At 44.0% G+C, this 19,383-nt stretch overlaps 2 protein-coding genes across 2 annotated transcripts; both read right to left on the reverse strand.

The window, feature by feature from the left end:
• Positions 1 to 291: 291 nt before the first annotated feature.
• LOC126561221 (syndecan) lies at positions 292 to 13,667 on the reverse strand. The gene is made up of 5 exons (XM_050217169.1): positions 13,503 to 13,667; positions 2,494 to 2,613; positions 2,179 to 2,419; positions 618 to 896; positions 292 to 527 (listed from the first exon to the last, which is right to left on the reverse strand). The coding sequence occupies exons 1-5, from the start codon at positions 13,665 to 13,667 to the stop codon at positions 355 to 357; spliced, it is 978 nt and encodes a 325-aa protein (XP_050073126.1). The 3' UTR covers positions 292 to 354.
• A 3,219-nt stretch (positions 13,668 to 16,886) lies between these two features.
• Positions 16,887 to 18,544, reverse strand: LOC126562020 (homeobox protein 5). Its single transcript, XM_050218430.1, has 2 exons — positions 18,030 to 18,544; positions 16,887 to 17,955 (listed from the first exon to the last, which is right to left on the reverse strand). Exons 1-2 carry the CDS (start codon positions 18,542 to 18,544, stop codon positions 16,887 to 16,889), a joined length of 1,584 nt encoding a protein of 527 aa, XP_050074387.1.
• Between the last annotated feature and the right edge of the window lie 839 nt (positions 18,545 to 19,383).

Genomic DNA, 19,383 nt, shown 5'->3' on the forward strand with positions numbered 1-19,383 from the left:
GTGGGAGTATTTGCAAAGATTCTTTCGTGTTCGATGCACTTCTGTATCCCTCCCCACTTACAGTAGCTTCACTGTGCTTACTACAATATATGACCACCTTACGTCTTCCTGCGGCATACATGCATGTACGCTCTTTCTCTGCCACTCATTTTCGTTCGTTTCGCTCTTTCCACTAATTCTAGGTGTATGCTTTGTTATCTCGCACTGTACGGCAATTTTTAAGCCTTCCTCCTGTGCTGGGCCTCATTTCGCTTGCACCATTTGCTAGCGCAGTGTTTTGCTGTGGATGTAACTGCGATGGAGAAGAAAATGGCTCACTTAAAAATCACCGTCACTCGAGTCTATCGAGTAATCTCAGGCATAGAATTCCCTGTTGTTCGCGTTCTTGGCGTAGGTATTGGCCGTTGGAGATCGCTTCGGTTCATCTAGCGCATACGAGCCTTCATCCTTTTTTCTCATCCGGTAAACAATAAACATTACCACCAGTATTGCGCACAATAAACCGACGACAGCTCCTCCGATCACAGCTAAACGTAAACCAGAAGGAATATTCATTGAATGAATTAGTATATGTAACACATTGTCAACGAAGCAAACTACACGGTGTTCAAACTCACCTGCCAAAATGCCAGGCTGCGCAAAGAAGCTGGCCGTTCGGTCATCGTTCTTGGCATTCATTATCAAAACGCCACTGCCCGCACCGTACTGAGTGTTGTCGTGATGGTTGATGCTACCCTCTGTGGGTGTTATGTGATGCCGGGGCAGTCCAGCGAGATCGAGGTCGTTCTCTCCGGTTTCAATGATATCTCCACCTCGTGAATAAACTCCGCCCGACGAAGATGATCCCGATGAGGACGAAGACGATGAGGATTTGCTATTATCCTTGCCAATGGGCACTGTTGCAAGGATTTAAAGTATAAAAAAACAAAACTCACCGCATTAATGGCACTGGAAGGATGTTGATCACGCGATGAGAACAAACATGATGTAAAAACACACTACACTTTAATAGTTCAAAATAGCTAGCTTCAACTAAACGCTTTAAAAAACAAACTCAAATTCAAACTCAAACCAAACGTGTTCTTCTGAGGCGATGCCTTCTAAGCGCACGTGAACATCATTATGAAGGAGTGAAACAAACTGCAAAACAAAAACATAAACACATTTACCGAATGATATGCTTCTGTATCTCTCGTCATCCCGAAAATGATGGCGAGAGCGATGGCATTATGAATGGAAAATGAACAAGGCATATGAAAATAAAGATGAAGTGACCAATGAGAGTACCATTGCGCGACACTGGCGAATGGACATGAAATGGACATGAATCGTGATTGAAAAAGGCACGAAATTTGACCGATGGATAAGAAAATGACAATGAAAAAGATTAAATTTAAATGAAAATGCACAAAATGGCGATGGTGTAAATATGAGGACAACAAATTTCATCATGCTGCAAGTAGTGCGATAGATGAAGGAAAGAAAAATATCTTTAGCAACTTTCAGATTGAAAAACATGTCAACAATACAGGGCAGAAAAATTAACGATAAATTCATGCATAACAGTTAGAAAGTGAAAACGTTATAGAGATAAAGGAAATATGTTCAGATGGCTTCAACAAACGATCAAACAACGTTTTTACAGTTAGACAGAAATCGGACCATATAAATTGTCAATCCGAAAAGACAGACGGTAAATAGTCAGTGTGGGTTGAAAGAGGGAAGGCGTAATTAAGGGTATAAGTAAGAAAAACGAAACATACAGGATGCCTTTAGTGTCGCGTATTGACAAAACGATCCCAACGTGGGATTGAAAATTCATCTCGAATGTATAACTAACGGAATCGTTGCTCAATAAAATACACATTCGATTGTTTTATGTTTTGTATGTTCCACAGTGCGTCTTCCACCGATGGCGTTAGCTTTGTTTCGCTCGACTTTGGAGGAGTTTGATGATGTTTGTTTTTTCTCTGCTTCATTTAATTTCTATTCTGTGTTTTTAAGATGAAACAGATATTATCGCTGCACACGTAGCACTACCGTTGCCAGAGGGAAGCGAACCGAGATTAATGGTCCACCGCACTACAGCGACCACTTGTGCAGCGATCAATATGTTGTGAGGAGATTTAGTTTGGGAATAAATTATAATAGAAATAAAGCCATGCAAACAAAACTGACTATCTTCGTCGTCGGTGGTCGATGGATCAACGGTGGGTAGGTTGGTGTCTGTGTAGAGATCATTATCATCATGATCACCTGAACCTGGCAGGTTATCGCTGCCACCGCGCAGTATGTTTAGATTGCCGCCTGATGACGACGAAGACGGTAGCGACGATCGACTCGAGGTGGAATCTTCGTCATCATCTCCGAAACCAGAACCGGATGCTTCGTCGTCCTCTTTCTCTAAATCGTCCCGCACCTGCAAAAATACATTTAAAGGTGTTAGTTCCTAAGTTCTGCCCGGCCGCATTGTTTACTATCCGAAGATCTTACTTCACCGCGGCTGCCAGAACCTTCCAAACCTTCGTCATCGATGTAAATATCATTTTGGTTCGATGGTGCCGCACCGAAGGACGAACTACTGTCGAGATTTAGGTTGCGATTATTAGAGTTCTGTAATTAAACCATACACACACACAGGAAAATAGATTAGTTTTCTCGAACCGCGAAGGCGTGTGTTATAAAACTCGTAATCCTACAACTTTAACTTCTAACTCAATTTTGCCACTGGATTCACTCGTTAGACACTGTGCAACTACGAATGAAGGTGAGATATCGTTCCCTTGGGGCTACCTTTGCGCGGATGATGATGACGTCTTTGACTGGAGTGTCCTAGTTTATGGTATATCCTTTTTCCCCTTACCACTTCCCTTTCGTATTCTCGCTTCTCTCTTACCGATCGACGTCTACTTGGTTATTTCAATCACAATGCCACCTACCTCTTCTCCACACTCTCTCGCGCTCTCTCTCTCTCTCATATATTTCTGTTTCTCCTTCGGTTGGGCGGACAACATCCCGTAAACATTATTATCGATTTTCGGTGCGTTACTTCGGCTACGCTAAATTGCATAACTCTGATAACGCACACACTGCCTAATGCCGCACGGGACAGAAAGGAAAGATACGCTTTTAGTTCGCCGTGAAGAAACAAGAGAGCAGCTTTCACTCCTTTCATCATTCTGCAACCACTAAAACGGTACAGGAAAAACGGGTAAGCATCGTGACGGGCAAACCCTACAGAAACACAAACTCGCGCGTCATCGGCATCGTTAGTTTAGGGCTGCGAGAGACCAAAGGACTGAAAGACCGAAAGGGCCCCTAATTCAATTACCAATATACCACACCTTTCTTTTATATGCATGCGGAATTGTATAAGCGAACGGTGCTTAGCGCTGTAGAACTTTACACATTTTAAGTAATGTCTAACAGCCCTGCCACGTTGTCGAGTGGCATATCCATTTTTTGTCGTGCATTCGTAACGAAACAGAGCCCCTGTTGCAAATTTATTACACTCCCGACAATCTCTCATTTCTTGGAACCATTACGAATGACGAATTGCAAGGATTAGCAAACCATTAAATTAGCTTTTGGTCACTTGCAAACACACCGTCAGGTTTGGCCTTTAGGGATAGGAATAGGAATGGTGACCGGAAAGGACCGGGCTTTACTAGCCGTGAAATAATGCCGAATTACTCTTGTACAAAGCCACTGGCATTACAAGTGTTACTTTCCAATGACGTCCTGCAAAATGCGTACAGGCCGCCTTCCTGCTGGGCAACATGAGACAAAGGCGAACAAGACAGACAAACCCTAGCCCAACACCCGCCACGTTGCACAGGCAGAACATTGAACACACAAATACATTCCTCATTTAGGGCATCGGTGTAGGACATGGAGGACGTGGGATAGAGGAGGGTAAATGTCAGACAAGGCGCATAAATAACGAACGAACTTGATGACCGTTTTTCCCAAACCATGTTTTTTTTTCAGCGCTGCGTGAATCTTTTCCATCAACCTTTTTGAAACCTTGTATTGCTTGTTTGCTTGCCTTCCCGGAAGGATAAATTGGCACTCAAATTCACATTTACCTACACATATACACTTATCTACGAAACAGTATACAGCACGGGTTGCAACTGAAAAACGGAAATGAAATCAACAATAAATAACAGTCGACGTATTCTTCGATTAATACCTTAATAGTAGGCAGGTCCCTTAAGGACGCATACAACTGTACGATAAGGAATACACACTGTTACACGGTAGGAATGATAGGAATTAAATGCACTGCAGTAGTTATCTGCTATCCGCACAGTCTACTACGAAGCTCCGCACAGAAGCGCTCAAAAACATAGAGACGATTATGAGACAAGTCAGCAGCAGCAGCACAAGCAGCAGTCCCGAAAACAGACACGAGAGAACCCGATTGCCAAGAATACGCACACACACACGCACATATCGGAATGGAAATCTCATAAATGCATGCCACTTCGCTCATCATGCTGGACCAAATGGGAGCTTTCGAGAACATAAAAGCCAATGCTTTTTTGTTCTAAACTAAACTTGCTCACATTTCATGTATTCTAACTTCCGTGCATCTCACAATCGCAGCCAATTCAATTTTCCGTCATCGATTCTCTCTACCGTTCATCTCCCATAGTAATGAGTATAACGGTGTCTCTCTGTTTTAGGAGAATTTTCAAAAAAAAAAACACTCTTTCCCTAGCAACTACATAAGCTAGCTCCAACGAATCATCCCTTTGGGACTGGGTGTTTTCTTTGCAAAGCTACCAAAGCTCACATCGTCCTGCACATTGCGATAAACAACCGTGTTGGACGATGTACATGCGCGAAAACGGTTGAAGTCGTTGGCGAGAAGCGAAACAATTTGCTCTCACGCCAGAGGACTCCATCTCGTGAGCGAGAAAGGCTACATGGAGCATAAATTCACAGCCTCCTAATGTTACATGAAAAAGCTTCTGGACATCTCATCTCACAAGCATCTCATCTCATCTTACTTTCATTGTGGTGCCATTTTGATTACTAGGCTGCAAGCTTTCAAGTCCAAAGCTTCTTGATATCGTTTGCAATCGGACAAGCGGATGTTTTGAGCTTTTCCAAAATCAACGAATATTACAGATGCATATAAGAATATATAAATAAAATATACAAATAATATATCCGCTTGGCTGTTTTTTGTTATTTTCACATTCACGAATAGAGGATACCCTCTCTACCCCTGAAGGTGGCCTGTCTGTCTAAAGTTATGGCCTGATAAAGAGAAATTGAAATTTCAAATTAATATCGAACATTGCCTCAAATGCTCGGACTCTCCTTACAAGCCTCCATACACACAGTAAGCTCCATACACACAAATACTCCATCCTTAGTAAGCCTCCATACACACAAATAACAGCTTTAAATTTCTTATCATCCACAAAAATCTCCAATTACAAGCGGAACAAACGATAGATATAAAATACAAAAACAACGAAGAAATAACAGAGCGAAACTGCTCCAAATCCGATACGATAACAGGGAAGAGACAGAATGGAAAATTGACATTAAAAAAACATGAGAAATAAATAAGCCACCCCAAAAACTACTAGTGCACGGTTTTGAAGGCAAGCATAGATAACCGCAGGGAGCAAGCACTTCGTAGGATCCACGATTAAGTACTTGCCAAGCGGCGTGCCAAAACTTGGAGTGCTGCAAAGCGCATCCATGCTTTGAGTGACAGTGTATTGTGCTGGAGGCGTTAAATAGATTGCAACGAAGATTATTGTATTTTCCTTACCATTAGATTCTACCGCGTTGGTTCATCATTTTGCTGAAGTTTCTGCCTTCCCAGTCCCTGTGGCAACCCTGAACTATAAAGGGCCGATGTATGTACATATATCACCGAGATAATCGTTAACGATCTCGCAAAACCATAACAAACCAAAAAAAACGTCCATCTTATGTGTTGGATATTCAGTACATTCAGTATGAGCAATGTAGGAAGGATCGATCGATTTGTGTATGAGAGTGCATCTATCTTTCGTTGGTATCAGGCCTGCTCAACAGCGCAAATACTACTTGTCAACAACGGGAAACTATTGTCCGAAATTGTAGATACCATTCAAACCCGGAAATCCCGTTTTCAGCAAGGGTTTGATTTTATATAAACCAATCACTACCAATACTAAAAACTTCCGGGCACACGCTAAAGGAAAGGTGCAAAAATCTGACCACATCTCGCATCCGATGTCATCTCCTTTGCGCACACCACCCTACACCACCGTCATTACGAGCCGTTGTTTAATCTATTGTTTTCACGATTTTGCTCCATTTCATGAGTACGACAATCAGAGCACGGAAGATACAACTAATGTACCGGGGTGGTCAAACGCTTAGCAGTGTCAGTGACAGACGCAGGGACCAGAAGACACACGAGCGCTGCTAGATTCCAATTGGATGGATGCATTTTGGAGTTTCGAGTCCATTCTAGGATTTGAATGCAGTACTTTGCACTGTATGTTTGCGGTTATGGTCGCGTGTGTGTGCGCTGGGCCGAAACAAACGATGGCCGGCTTGAGGTGGAGCAGCAGGACACATATGGGAGGTGGGATTACAAAATATGATCAACACAAACTTATTATTCACCACATTGCCAGCGTCCCTGTTCTTGTGTTCGTACAGTTCAAATTGCGCAATTCGTTAGCTGCATCCAGCGCCTACTGCAGATCGTTTATTTGTCGACTAAATTGAGAACATACAGTAAAGAAGTAATGGATTCACGTTGGACGAAGCTAAAAATCAAAGAAAAGTTTATGACAGATGGAGGTCATCATCGTTATTTTCACAGCACGCAGGGATAAAGACAAGTAGTACAAAATACAAGGGGGCTGACTGCATTCCACTTTTAACAGTTTCATGTTCTTTTATGTTTTGTTTTGCGCAGTAATTAGGTCCTTCAAAACACGGTCGTCGTCCGCACACGATGCTTCGTCACACATATTTTTGAGATGACTTGAACTGCGAACATGCTCATATCGCTAAATGGCTGTGATCTCTAATGGAATGTGATCACAAAGAGAGTGACCAAGTGTGACAATTATCGCTCACAAATCACAACGGTCCCAGGCATGAATCATATATTGAACTGTTTCATAGTATATAGAAGAAAAGGTGAGCTTGTGCACACGATTCAGCGGTAATATAATTGTACTAATAATTTCTACAACATGCAGTCCAACTCTTAGCCAAATCAAATAACACATCGGACCGAGATGCTTGCTCAAATGTTTTAAACCATGATCTTACGTGATCGTCTAGTCTTTTTCAGCGTATAATTCATCACAAACGAAACAAATCAATGGCCACGCACATCGCGACTGCGAACTGAAGCATCGCAATTTGTGGCTATTCTTTGTGGCAATTTGTGGCGACGAACGAGCGCACAACACCGAGTTATATCATTCGACAAATGATATGAGACTGGCGTGAAGGAATCTTGAATTTATCCATTAATTCCTCGCCCTTACCCTTAGCGAGAGCGAGTCGGCGGGCAAAAAGGTTTTGCTTTCGGCGAATTTCTTCAGCTCGTAGTTCATCAGCCGCAGATGTTTATCTTAAATCCTGTACCGAATCCCAACATTCCGACCCCATTTCGTGTCGGCCTCGATAGCACTTTTGCCTTCTCTGGTTGCTAGGTATTTCGGGGAAGGATTTTTGTTTTTTTTTTTTAATGCGGACGATCAATTTTAGATCGACTGAACGTGCCCGAGCATTAAACAGAGCGTAATAACTCGATAAATGTTTGTGTTTTTCCACGCACGCACGATGCACAAACGATCATTAGATTACACAGATGAATTTTGCATTTACTAAAGGAAATAAATAAAGACGTAATTACAGTTGTAAGCAACTGTCAAGCTGTCTTATATAAATCCGAATTATTTGAAAAAAAGCTGTTGCGCATTATTACTAATCGCAACCCAGTACATCCAAAGGTCATGTGATTAATCATCAATGTTATGTTGTGCATTTATTTCCACGTAAAACAAAATTTAAACAAAACACAGAGTGCTGTACCAGTCGAACCATTCGCTTGTTTTGGTTGGCATTATTTCCGAACAGTATTCCACAAAAGAGGAAGAATCAAACACTGGAGAGTGGTTAGGCCGCTCTTTATAGCTGATAAGACAACGTTGTTTGACAACAACCTGAAGAAAAAAAAACGCCCTGGACACTTCCCAGAATAGCAAAAAAAAAAAAAAAACCACACAACCAAACAGACACGGTGTGATGATAAGATTGTGCATTGATGATGATTGTCCGCGCAATCGAAAAGAAATCTGATTTATATGAGATTACGAGTCACGCCTGTGATATGACACGTTAGACAGAGCTGGAGCTAATTTTTAATTGCCAATACAAATTCAAGTTCGTATCCGATTACTGAGCCGTGATAAGTCCGAAGTGTGGCGGTGGCGGCAAAGCGCGTTTCCATAATCAACATCACATTCCAAATGCATAATATGTGTGATTGGCAACAGCGCTCGCTAATCAGCGAGCGGAAAAGCATTTACAATCGATCTCGGTCGCCAGTGAGTGGCGTGTGATGATGGATGCAAATCGAAACTATGCCAACATAATTGTCCTGTTTCTTGTAATCCTATTGGGATTGGTAAGGGAAGGTGTAGCGTGCTTAGTACCCATGGCACCCATGGCATCCGTGCAGCACCCTTCGTGTTCTCCTTAGTTGCCGTAGAGGTAGCAATTTATCAATTAGTACCCATACCCTGGTCAGGCACATAGACATGGTGCTCGTTGGATTGCGGGTCGTTTTCCAGATCGATACGAGGGCAGAGTTTTAGATTCCATTGCAGAGATGTCGTCGTACACGGGGTAGGAAGTTCTCTTTGCGTCAACCAAGGTCCCTTTGGTTCGATGTGTGTTGCTGGTACATACCAACTGCTCCCGGTTAGCCGGTCTCGCGAGGAAAGACATCCTTCGCTCAAGGAATGTTTGCTCGTTCGAGCATCGTCTTGGTCGTTATCGGGCGGAAGATACACCAAAACACAAGACACTCTTCGCTTCCGTTGCCAAAGAATGTGCCATCCTTCGAGTCGCTTCATAACGAAAACGGAGTAAACGGCGGATTGAACCACCGTAGCGCACTGCTGCAAGTTGGCCTAGGCCGTCCAAGGACCACGAAACGGATATTTAATTCCAGCAAGATCTTTCATCTTCCACCTAACAAACGTTCGCTTATAAGCAGCTCGCCTTAGGCCTACACTACCGATAGCTTTCCGCTCCCTAGCTACTTCCGTTTCCCAAAGACCGCGCCCTGTCCTTCCCTTTCTTGTGCGCATCCGGTGTGTAAGCACAGGATTAAATTCAATATTATCTTCGCTTTAAACATTTGCATCGAATACGAATCTTCCGAACCACGTTCATCCTTTTTGATGTCCATTTTCGAATCTCCGGACGAGCGAATCCATCCTTCCTGCTTAAGGCGAACATAAATTTGTACATTAGGACATAAAAGAAACGCCTCTCGAAGTAGGAGAAAACGAAAAATTCAAGGTCCCGAACCAAAACGCTAGCAGGCGCCTTGCATCATGATCAAAGACCAAAACGAGACCCGAATCTTAAGCCTAAATACTTGTGTGAGGTGTATCCCACCGCAAACGCCACCACCAATCAAAGCGATATGAAGTGTGTGAGCGCGCGTGTTTGGATGGCCCCACAGTGTTCTATGCTTGTATGCTTTGCTACCTCGGGCAGGCATCAGACAAGCTCATCATTGCCAACCACCAACCAATACAACACAGCATATCAGAGTTCAACGCTAGGTTTAGCTAAATGGGACCGATGGTGATGGATCATTAGACATTCACACACACGCACACACATACGTTAAGTCGTTTCCTCTGTAAAAGAGCAAAGGTAAAACACTTCAGCAACGTTACCATTAGTCGCAATCAGGCAACCGTGTGCACCGCACCTTGAATGCTGAGATCCACTCCTAAGCCTGCCGAGCGGAGGCTGTCCACTACTGGTTGGCAAAAACTGAGTCTAAAAAATATGTTCGACGGTTTGCTTGGGAGACGTTATCGAGTCAAAAACGAAAGCAAAAAAAAAGGTCCCGGTCGCCCACGTAAATTGACAAAAAGCGCCCCCGGGTCTCTCTTCGGTGAACCGGTCCAAAGCTGCTGTAGTGTAGGCTGTTTCATCAACAACTTTCCGTTTCAATACTGCATCGTTGTTGCCTCCGGGCATTGGTGCGGTAGCAATGTTGTAACACCTGGTACTAAAAACCATTGCTAAAAACCAGCACAGAACACCAACTGGAGCGGTCAAAAAATGGACCGAACCGAACATTGCCATCTTACTTCGTCGTCAAACTAAACCCCACCGGGGAGGAGTAAGGATAAGGAAATCCTTTTGGAATTTGAAGCACAAGGCAAGAAAAGCCTTCTGCCTTCTGCCCATGGCCCGGAAAGAAAAAGTGATAATGTAATTAATACGAAGCCCAAATTTTCAATGGCACTTTGTGAGAAAAAAGGCTCACTAAACAAGCAGCAGAAAGGAATTCAATCCCACTGTGCTTATTAAAAAGAGTGGCTTCACACGCATATCACACAACGATCTCTAATACGAAGCCCAAATTTTCAATGGCTATTGGTGAGAAAAAAGGCTCACTAAACAAGCAGCAGAAACGAATTCAATCCTACTTTGCTCATTAAAAAGAGTTGCTTCATACTCATAACATACAACGATCTCTATTCTAATGCCTGAATAATTAATCTCTGTTCTTTTTTTCAATCTTGGCAAGAAAATAATACATTCAGCGTGTAGCCCAACGACAATGCAGACATTCCAGCAAAAGCTTTACACCTTTTTTTTCTAGGCTCAAGATTGCCTAAAATTTGTGTGTCTCGGTAAGAAACGCATTGAGGAAAATAGCGAAAAAAGACTCCAACTTTCTGGGGGGAACAAAAAAATCGTCTTCAATTTTTCTGTCATCTGTATGCGTGACGGATTGATCCATAGATGAGACGATGGTACGAATGCAAGAAATGGATGCAAAATTCATCAACTAATCATCGATAGTTATGCTAAAAATGTTCCTTTATGACATTCTTTCCTAGTCTTTGATTATTTCTTGCCCTTAGTACTTGCGTTAGACTTTTTGTAATTTGAGGACGGATGCTCCCTTTATTATACAATATTTTCCAAGTACCAAACGGATAGAATTTCTTGATTTCCACAATGTTGCGAGACAGGTGTTATGTGCAAAGAATTTATTTTTTCTGTACAACGTCCTCCTAAGCCATATGAATACACAAACTGCCTTACTAATTAGCATACAGTCAGTCAACAAGAAATACTCGTTCCGTTGTTTTATCACATATCAACCGATGCTGTTAATCCTTGAGCAAACCGGGCAGACAGTTCCTCCCACTCCGACCGATCAGCATAAAAAATTCATTCAAAAATGGCGCTGGCATTTCACACCGTTCAAAACATGTTTTCGCGCGGGGGCTTCTTTTGCGAGAAGCATACAATCCAGGTGCTTTTTCGTGCCTGGCCCGACTATCAATCCTTCGTTCGATTGCGTCCAGTCGCCCACCGTAGTTAACGCCCAAACTTCCAAACCCATAATTATTAACATCAGCAGCAGCAGTAACAATTACTAAACAGAAACGCAGCCTACTACAATCTGAAAGAATTAATCGCTGGTTTCAAAACAACTAATACCAACAACACACACACGTGCACGTAGCAACCACACGAGTGCGCCATCTGGTGGAATTTCGAACACACTCCTCCACATTCCCGTTCTGCAGTGTGCTGGGACTGGGGGGCTGGGATTTCCAATGCGTGTTCTCTATTGTTGCTACGACGAGAGTTGTACAGGGTTGGAGATGGGGTGTCGTTCGGTATTATCCACTGCGGCCATCGTTTGCGGTTCTCGATCAAGCCCACACACACCCTCTCCCAAGGGTTCCAACCCAAGATTACACCAATACATCCAATTCGTCGCGGGGAGGTACGTCGCGTACTCGGTTCATTCATTCATTCTTTCCATGCAAGATCTTGGCATTTTTTTCCGTACATTTCCTTGCTTCCTTTCTCTCATTCTCTCTCTCTCTCTCTCTCTCTCTCTCTCTGTCTATCTCTCTCTTTCTCTCTCACTCCATCTCTATCAATGTTGAGCAAAAACGTTCGGAAAACTCTCTTCTTCTCTCTTCCGGTACCAAATGAAACGGAAATGAAAATATTGCTGTTCACTTGAGGATTTCATCTAGCAAGTCCGGTCTACTACAAGACAATTGTACTTGGCAGCTGCTTTTCGGCGGGACGTTTTATGGTCGCTGTCGAATGTCGCGAGCGAAGCTGCTTCACCAGCCGCAGTGGAAACAGCTAGAGGGACCATAAAATCAATATAAATACACAACATCTCACATCAACACACACACACAAGCAAGCATACACAACAACGATGCGTATTCTCTTGTGGTCGCATACACACGCACCATGTACGCATTACAAAAATCTCGCTCTCTTTCGATTCCACGGGCCCAAGCACCCCATCACCCAGCCAACCCTCCCATCATCCCTACGTTCCGACAACAGCCCACACCTTTCCAAATGCAAAAGGAAAGCACCCGCACAACTACCGACGCACGACACATCGCTGTCTATATTCCAGACTCAGCTTCAGTCATTTGCTCCCTGCACATCTCGTTCTGCCTCGTTCATGCTAAAAGGGCGGCCCTTTTTCACTGATTTTTCCCGTTTCGGTCGCTCCTTTGCTTTTACCGTCTTCTACATCCCGTAGCACTTCTCATCCAGAGAGGGAACGAAAGGTTTAGTCGAACAGGCCTGAAATTTATGTTGAGACAGGTGTGTATGTGTGTGTATGTATGTATGTTTCGAACGGCTTATAGACTTTACGAGCTTAACGGTGGGGTGTTGCGGGAAAAAGCGGGATCGTTGGACTGATCATAAACTTGGAAATGGAGTGAGCAGTGAGAATAACGTCGTACGAGCATCTCAGCTCATCATGGGTAACCGAGATGACGAGGGCGACACGTCCAAAGGGTCTGTGCAATGGCGAGAGGAATTCGTTGAAATATACCAACATTGGATGAGCTATCTTGTGCGTATATGCACACACACACACACACGCGCGCGCGCACGCACGCACGCACAAGAGGACGGCACCGGGAGCATCATCCGAAGAGCTGAATGCCGATCGTTTCTTGCCCTTCACCTATTGTCAGCCACCTTTCGCTTGATCCGATTCGTTCCACACTTTCCATCCAAGTTCCAGAGGGCTTTGGGGGGCTTGAGTGCGAGAAAGGTTCTGCAATTTGTAGTCGAACGGATGTTTGTAGTCGAGGGCGATGTTTTGGACAAACCATAGCAGTACCAGTTATGCTACCAATTTATTGTTTCATGTTGGACGGAAGGCATCGGTAAAATGAACAATAATAATACAATACCTGATCGTTCTCGGCTGCAGCCGCCAACGTCCAAGGGATCGCGACCAGGAACAACACCAGCAGGAAGGAGGTGGCTGCCGTCGCCGTTGACGATGCGGCCAGTTTCCGCCGGTTGCCACCGTGCCTAACGCCGTCGTCTTTGATGTTGAGCATTGCGAGCGACATGTTTCAATGTTGATTCAGAATTAGATCGGACACTTCTCCACGTTACGGTGGGACAGGAAACGTGTAATGGAGTTACAGACTTTTACACTACACAACACACGACACTAGCTCCTATTTGGACGGATTACTTTACTTTATTATCTATATTATTTTATGCTTTACGGCCTGCACTTGCCCACAACAAATTTCCACTAACACTCACACACATACACACACACATGTGTATAAATAAATATGGATACACTTGGGCACACAATGAGCACAGCACGGAAAACGGTGGAAACGGAGATGTTAAAGGTGGCTTTAGAAAATCCCTTACCACTAGACAACACCACAATACAACACTGCGCGCTCCTACACACCACACGCACTCATACAATTACTGCTACACAGGAAGGCTCCTTCCTCTTAGATCAAGGATATGGGGATGAACACACACGCACGATTACACACACTCTTTGCTCCGTACACAACACCACGGGAGTGAGCAAAAACGATGCACTTGGTCGCTTTTTCCACCAATTTCAACTTTTCGCGACGGATGTGCGTCGCTGGTAGTACCGATAACTTCACTAAACACTACAATTTTCGACACAATCCTAGCAGCCGATGCAGTTGCTGTGTTTGCCCGTGTTGACTGTCAGCGCTGCCGTTGTACACGTTTTGCTGCGATCAGGGCGACAATTTTACACCACACAATTGCTTTCCAGCGCAATAGAACACAAGTGACGGTGAATATCAACGCACATTCCTGGCGTAAAACCACGACGACGACGACCACGACATCCAGACGAACAGCAACGCACTAACAAAAAAACACACGCATACACCTACTTCTCGCGCACACACACACGCTCTTTCTTTCTCTCTTCCTTGAACGCTGTAGCGACTGCTGACTTTCTACAATTCCACACCACAAACTGAACAATTATTACTGCCTCGAACTGGGTGCATAATCAGCAAATGTAACAACGCACAGTTTTGACGATTGGAAACTGCGTAAATTTTGCGTCAGCCTGCCCTTTTCCACGGCTCTTGGCTTTTTGCTGGCTTGTAATGTTCCCGACAGCTAGTTTGCACAGCTCCACTTTACACAAGGAATGATCTGTCAGACGTTTGACATTGCCCCAAGTAGCATTTTTCTAACGTCTGATTGGCAGACAACTGAAAATTACAACCAAGACGAGTATTACAAAGGTGTCGTAAAAGTCGTGGGTAATGTAAAAAAGTGGCCTTTAAACATTTCTATTTTACCGATTCAGTTTGAGCAGTTTGACCCTTTACACTGAAACACTTAAAAATAACATTATTTTCATATAATAACTTTATTCTTACGGCACCGGTTGTGAGCTTGAATAAGAAGACGTAAAGATCAAGCCGTCCGAAAACGGCCTTTTCCTACTTCATTAATGATGCAAATTAATTTAAGCAAAAGAAAACCACTTTTCAAATCAAATAATGTTTTTTTTTCTAAAGTCAATCTCATAAATACAACCCACCGGATGTTATTTTGGATTGAAAAAGTCGCAGTTTAGTAAAGTTTTATCTGCATCTTGACTGAAATGACGACTTGTCAAGAGTGTGTTTGGCGGTAAATTCTCATCTTTGGTGCTGGATATGTGCATTACCGTTATGAGTAAAAAGCGTACCAAACACATTAACTACCGACCATTGCAAATTAAAATAGTAGAAGTCTCGATCTTGCTGATAGAGAATAAAACACAACTAAAGCTGAGTACCAAACACAACTGAGCACTAGCTAGCTCAGTCGGACAGTCAATCGGTTGGGTGAAAAGGAATCGTCACAACTCTTAAATTAATGATTCTCTTATCCAATTGGGGTCCATGTTGCGAGCGCAATGCACGTTTAACAATGATAAAAAGGAAATTATACGATACATGAAAATACTCAAACACACATTACATTACAACAGGATATGAGCATGTGGGCAAAAAGAGCGCGTTACCGTTATCAATTTGGATTTTAAATCCAAGAAACTACCACACACTACAAAGATATCAACATCTAAATACCATATTAGCAAAGCACACGCTTCACGCGTATGCTATTAACGCCCAAAAACCTACAAAAATCGAACTCGAAGTCATACATCCAATCGTTAAACAACACCAAAGCCCCTTCAGCTCCTTGACTATCTCTGGTAGGCGCTGCTGACCTCATAAGTGTACCAACCATTTGTGCAAAATGCCTAAAAATTACACCGCACCATTAAACTGCTGTCTGATGGGTGCCGCTTTCCCCATAATTAAATTGCAGCCACACAACGCCCCAGGGTGGGGCAAATATAATTACACACTAAATCTGGGTTGCAATTTTGGACAGCCGCGAAACAAATATGAAAAAATTACCAAGTAATAGTAGCACTCGGAAAAGGAAAAAAATCATCGATAACATGATAAAGCCTCTCCACAAACCACCCCGTTGTTCTCCACCTAACCGCACCCCCATGATTCGGCATTTGCAAGCACAGGTACGTACGTAGTGCCCCTCCTTTTGCCCGTCGTAGAACAAGCAGCTTGGCGAGACGCTCTCTTGCTGGCATTTTCTTTATCGGCATTTGTTTAGTTTTGACTCGATAGGAAATTATCTTGAGCCAATTTCTCCAACCTACGCACGTACTGAACCTACACAGTGTTGCTTCCATTATGCGCCACTAATTATGTTTACTCTAGCTACCTCTACTGCTACTTCAACACGAAACATGGTTCATTTCACTATTATTTTATTTTTATAAAACTGGCTACTAATAATAAATTTAATGCTCACTTTCCCTCATCTTCTGAGCCATCGATAAGTCCTCGGCAGTCTTTAATATACTTCCTCGTAAAATTGCTTTTAGATTTCTTGTTTTCAAACAATCTTCATTTTGTTGCTGTTCGTTAGTTTTTTTTTAAAGTACCTATTTCACTTGATCGTGCGGTAAATGCACCGCTCATCACGTTCTCGGATTGAGCTAAGGATTAAATTCAAGAGCCCCCCATAGAAAATTTGCGATCGGCTATCGTGATTACCGATAACTGTTGTGCGACTGATTAGAGCAACTTTTATTTTACAATACGGTTCCGAAGGGCTTGATGCGTCGTCAAAACAAAGCCGGGCATCGGGTGTCCTAAAATGCTAACAGACGGAATTACGAGCTTAGCCTTTGGTGGCCTCTGATTGATATCACCCTCCACTAATCTCTTCAATTAAGTTCACTACTCGATTTTGGACCCTTTTAAGGACAACGACGGTGAAGATGGAACGGAGGGTGGTAGTGGGGCGGCCGGTGCTTCCAAAGATGATAACGATCGGACAACCAATCTGCCTTCGAGTACGGTCGAGTTGGAGGTATTGTCGTCCATCGCATCCGGATCGTCTTCATCTCTTCGGTCGGAGTGATTGATAACGTCACCTACACTGTTACCGGTACTGTCGCCCCTTCGGAGTTTCTGTAGTGCCAACTGTCGGTTCAGTTCGGCCGTTTCTTTGTTCAGTTTAGCTGTTTCTAGTTCAGTTTTCAGTATCTGCATGCGCAACTCGTGCTCACTCTGGTGTTGCGACTCGAGCAACTTCTTCAGACCGGCGTTTGCACTTCTGCCGGTCAGCAGTGGTGAGTCGGTGCCGGGATGTGCACCACCGTCGTGCTCATCATCGTGCAGGTGCGCACCATTGGCTCCGTTTGCGAGACCCTGTAGTAGATGGTTGGCCGCCGCACTGTGTCCTACTCCGGTCGGTGAATCCGGTGGCTGATGGTGGTTTACCGTGCTGAGGTTGTGTGCCTCCTGGAAAGCATTCTTCCAGTGGCCTAGCTCGCTCATACGGTTGAAACGATTCTTAAGTAGGTTCAGCGCCTCGAGGGTGTTGCTCAGATCCGTCTGTGACAGATTTGCGTTTGCCGCACCTCCGTGAGCAGTCAGATCGGCTAGGCTTGATTCACTGCCGAAAGCTGTCCGGTTGAACGCGTCAAGACTTTCGAGCAGTTTGTTGCCACTGGCGGTATTGTTGTTATTGTTGTTATTGTGATTGCTTCCGGATCCACCGGTACTGCTAAGATGATGATGATCGCTGTTGGCCAGACGGTTCGCAAAGCTGGACGCTAGTAGCTCGCTGAACCGGCTGTGGGCTGCATCCGCTGCGGAAGAACCCGTTCCGAAGGGTGACGAAGTGCTCGAAAGTCCCCGCAATCGGGGGTACTTGGTCGCCGGTCCCTTATCGTATTCATCCAATTCGTCGTGCGAATCCTCCTTGATTTGAACCTCGCAAATGTTTTGTGAGTTCTTATCCCTACGAAATTGATAAAAAAATAAAAGTGATTAGCTTGTTTGATCTAAGAGAGAAATTACCACACCGTTACCTACCACATGGAGGAACTCTCGTCGTCATTTTCATCGCTGCAGTCCTTTATCGAAACACCCTGCGGAAGATTTTCCTCGAGCGACAGCTTCATCTTGGAGTAGTCAACATCGTCCATTAATTCATTCTTGCAGACCTTCTTCGCTTCCTGCATAAACTCCCAGATTTCGAACGTGAACTGGCTTGGCTTCTTGCGATCAGCCACCTCCTGTCCGAAGCGCTGTATTCGCTGTTGATAATCGAGCATTTCGGCCCGCGTGCAAGCCTTCATGCGACGCCACTGCTCTTTCAGCCGGTTGCAGTTCCGGTCAGTGCCGAACGCGATCGCAAACTGCTGGTGGATGATCTTCCACGCACGGTTCTTCAGCGTCGTTAGTGCACTGTCGAGCCGCTTGTTCTCAATGATGTGCATATCCTTGCGGCAAAGTTCGAGCAGAAAATGTTTCTCCTCGTAAGCCCAGTTCTGTGTGCGTTCACGCTTTTTAAAGCGCTGCGCTTGTCCGAGACTACTTTGCAGCATGGTGGTCAATAGGTAGGTTTTCGATTCCGGTGTTAATGTATCTGTAAAGAAAGCAAACATTTTCCAATGATTAGTGAAAATAGCGAAAACGAGAGAACACAATAAAAGCAGCAGTTTCCAGTTCCCGACAGACAGCCGGATTTGAAGTGCGTGTTAAATAAGATAGCATACTCTACAAATGACTTCCTTCCGCTTGCTTGGAGCAGATCATCTAGCAGACTAGCAAAAATCTGGTCGTAACAATCTTTGCTTCAGGCGTCAGAAGTAAGGGTCGGACCATCCGAATCCGAACGGAAAATAGGAGCCGTAGTTGCACAGCGTTCTCCCTTGCTGAGTATTTACAGCAGGAAAGGAAACATAATTAGATTCGATCGTAATCGTTCGCTACACTGATCCACTAATTCGCCTATTTACGGTTGATTGCAAACGGTTCTTAATCAACCAGCGCACGTTCTTATCACTCGCTCAACATCTAACCGGTCGAAAAGGGTTGAACGAGGCTGAAACTCACCCCCGTTGCGCTGGATGCCGTGCTCTAAAGGATGCGTGCTAGAACTGTTGCCAAAGTAATGTTAGTTTTTGGCACACTGGCTACTTTCACGCTGCGGCGCACATGTGTGTCACTTAGTGGTTAATGCAACAATAATCATACTCCTTAACATAACGATCTTTTAAATCAGACCCCGTGCGTTCGAAAAGCGTACGATCAAACTAGGGTACACCAGTGAGAGAAAGAAAGTAGTTCGCCTCAATCTTTACACCTAACACTGTTAGCATACAAACGGTAGGGCGAACCGGGAACACCAGGGTAAAGGCAGTGTAAATGCAAAAGAGGTACA

Source organism: Anopheles maculipalpis, chromosome 3RL, assembly GCF_943734695.1.
Source record: "Anopheles maculipalpis chromosome 3RL, idAnoMacuDA_375_x, whole genome shotgun sequence".
NCBI classification, from domain to species: domain Eukaryota; kingdom Metazoa; phylum Arthropoda; class Insecta; order Diptera; family Culicidae; genus Anopheles; species Anopheles maculipalpis.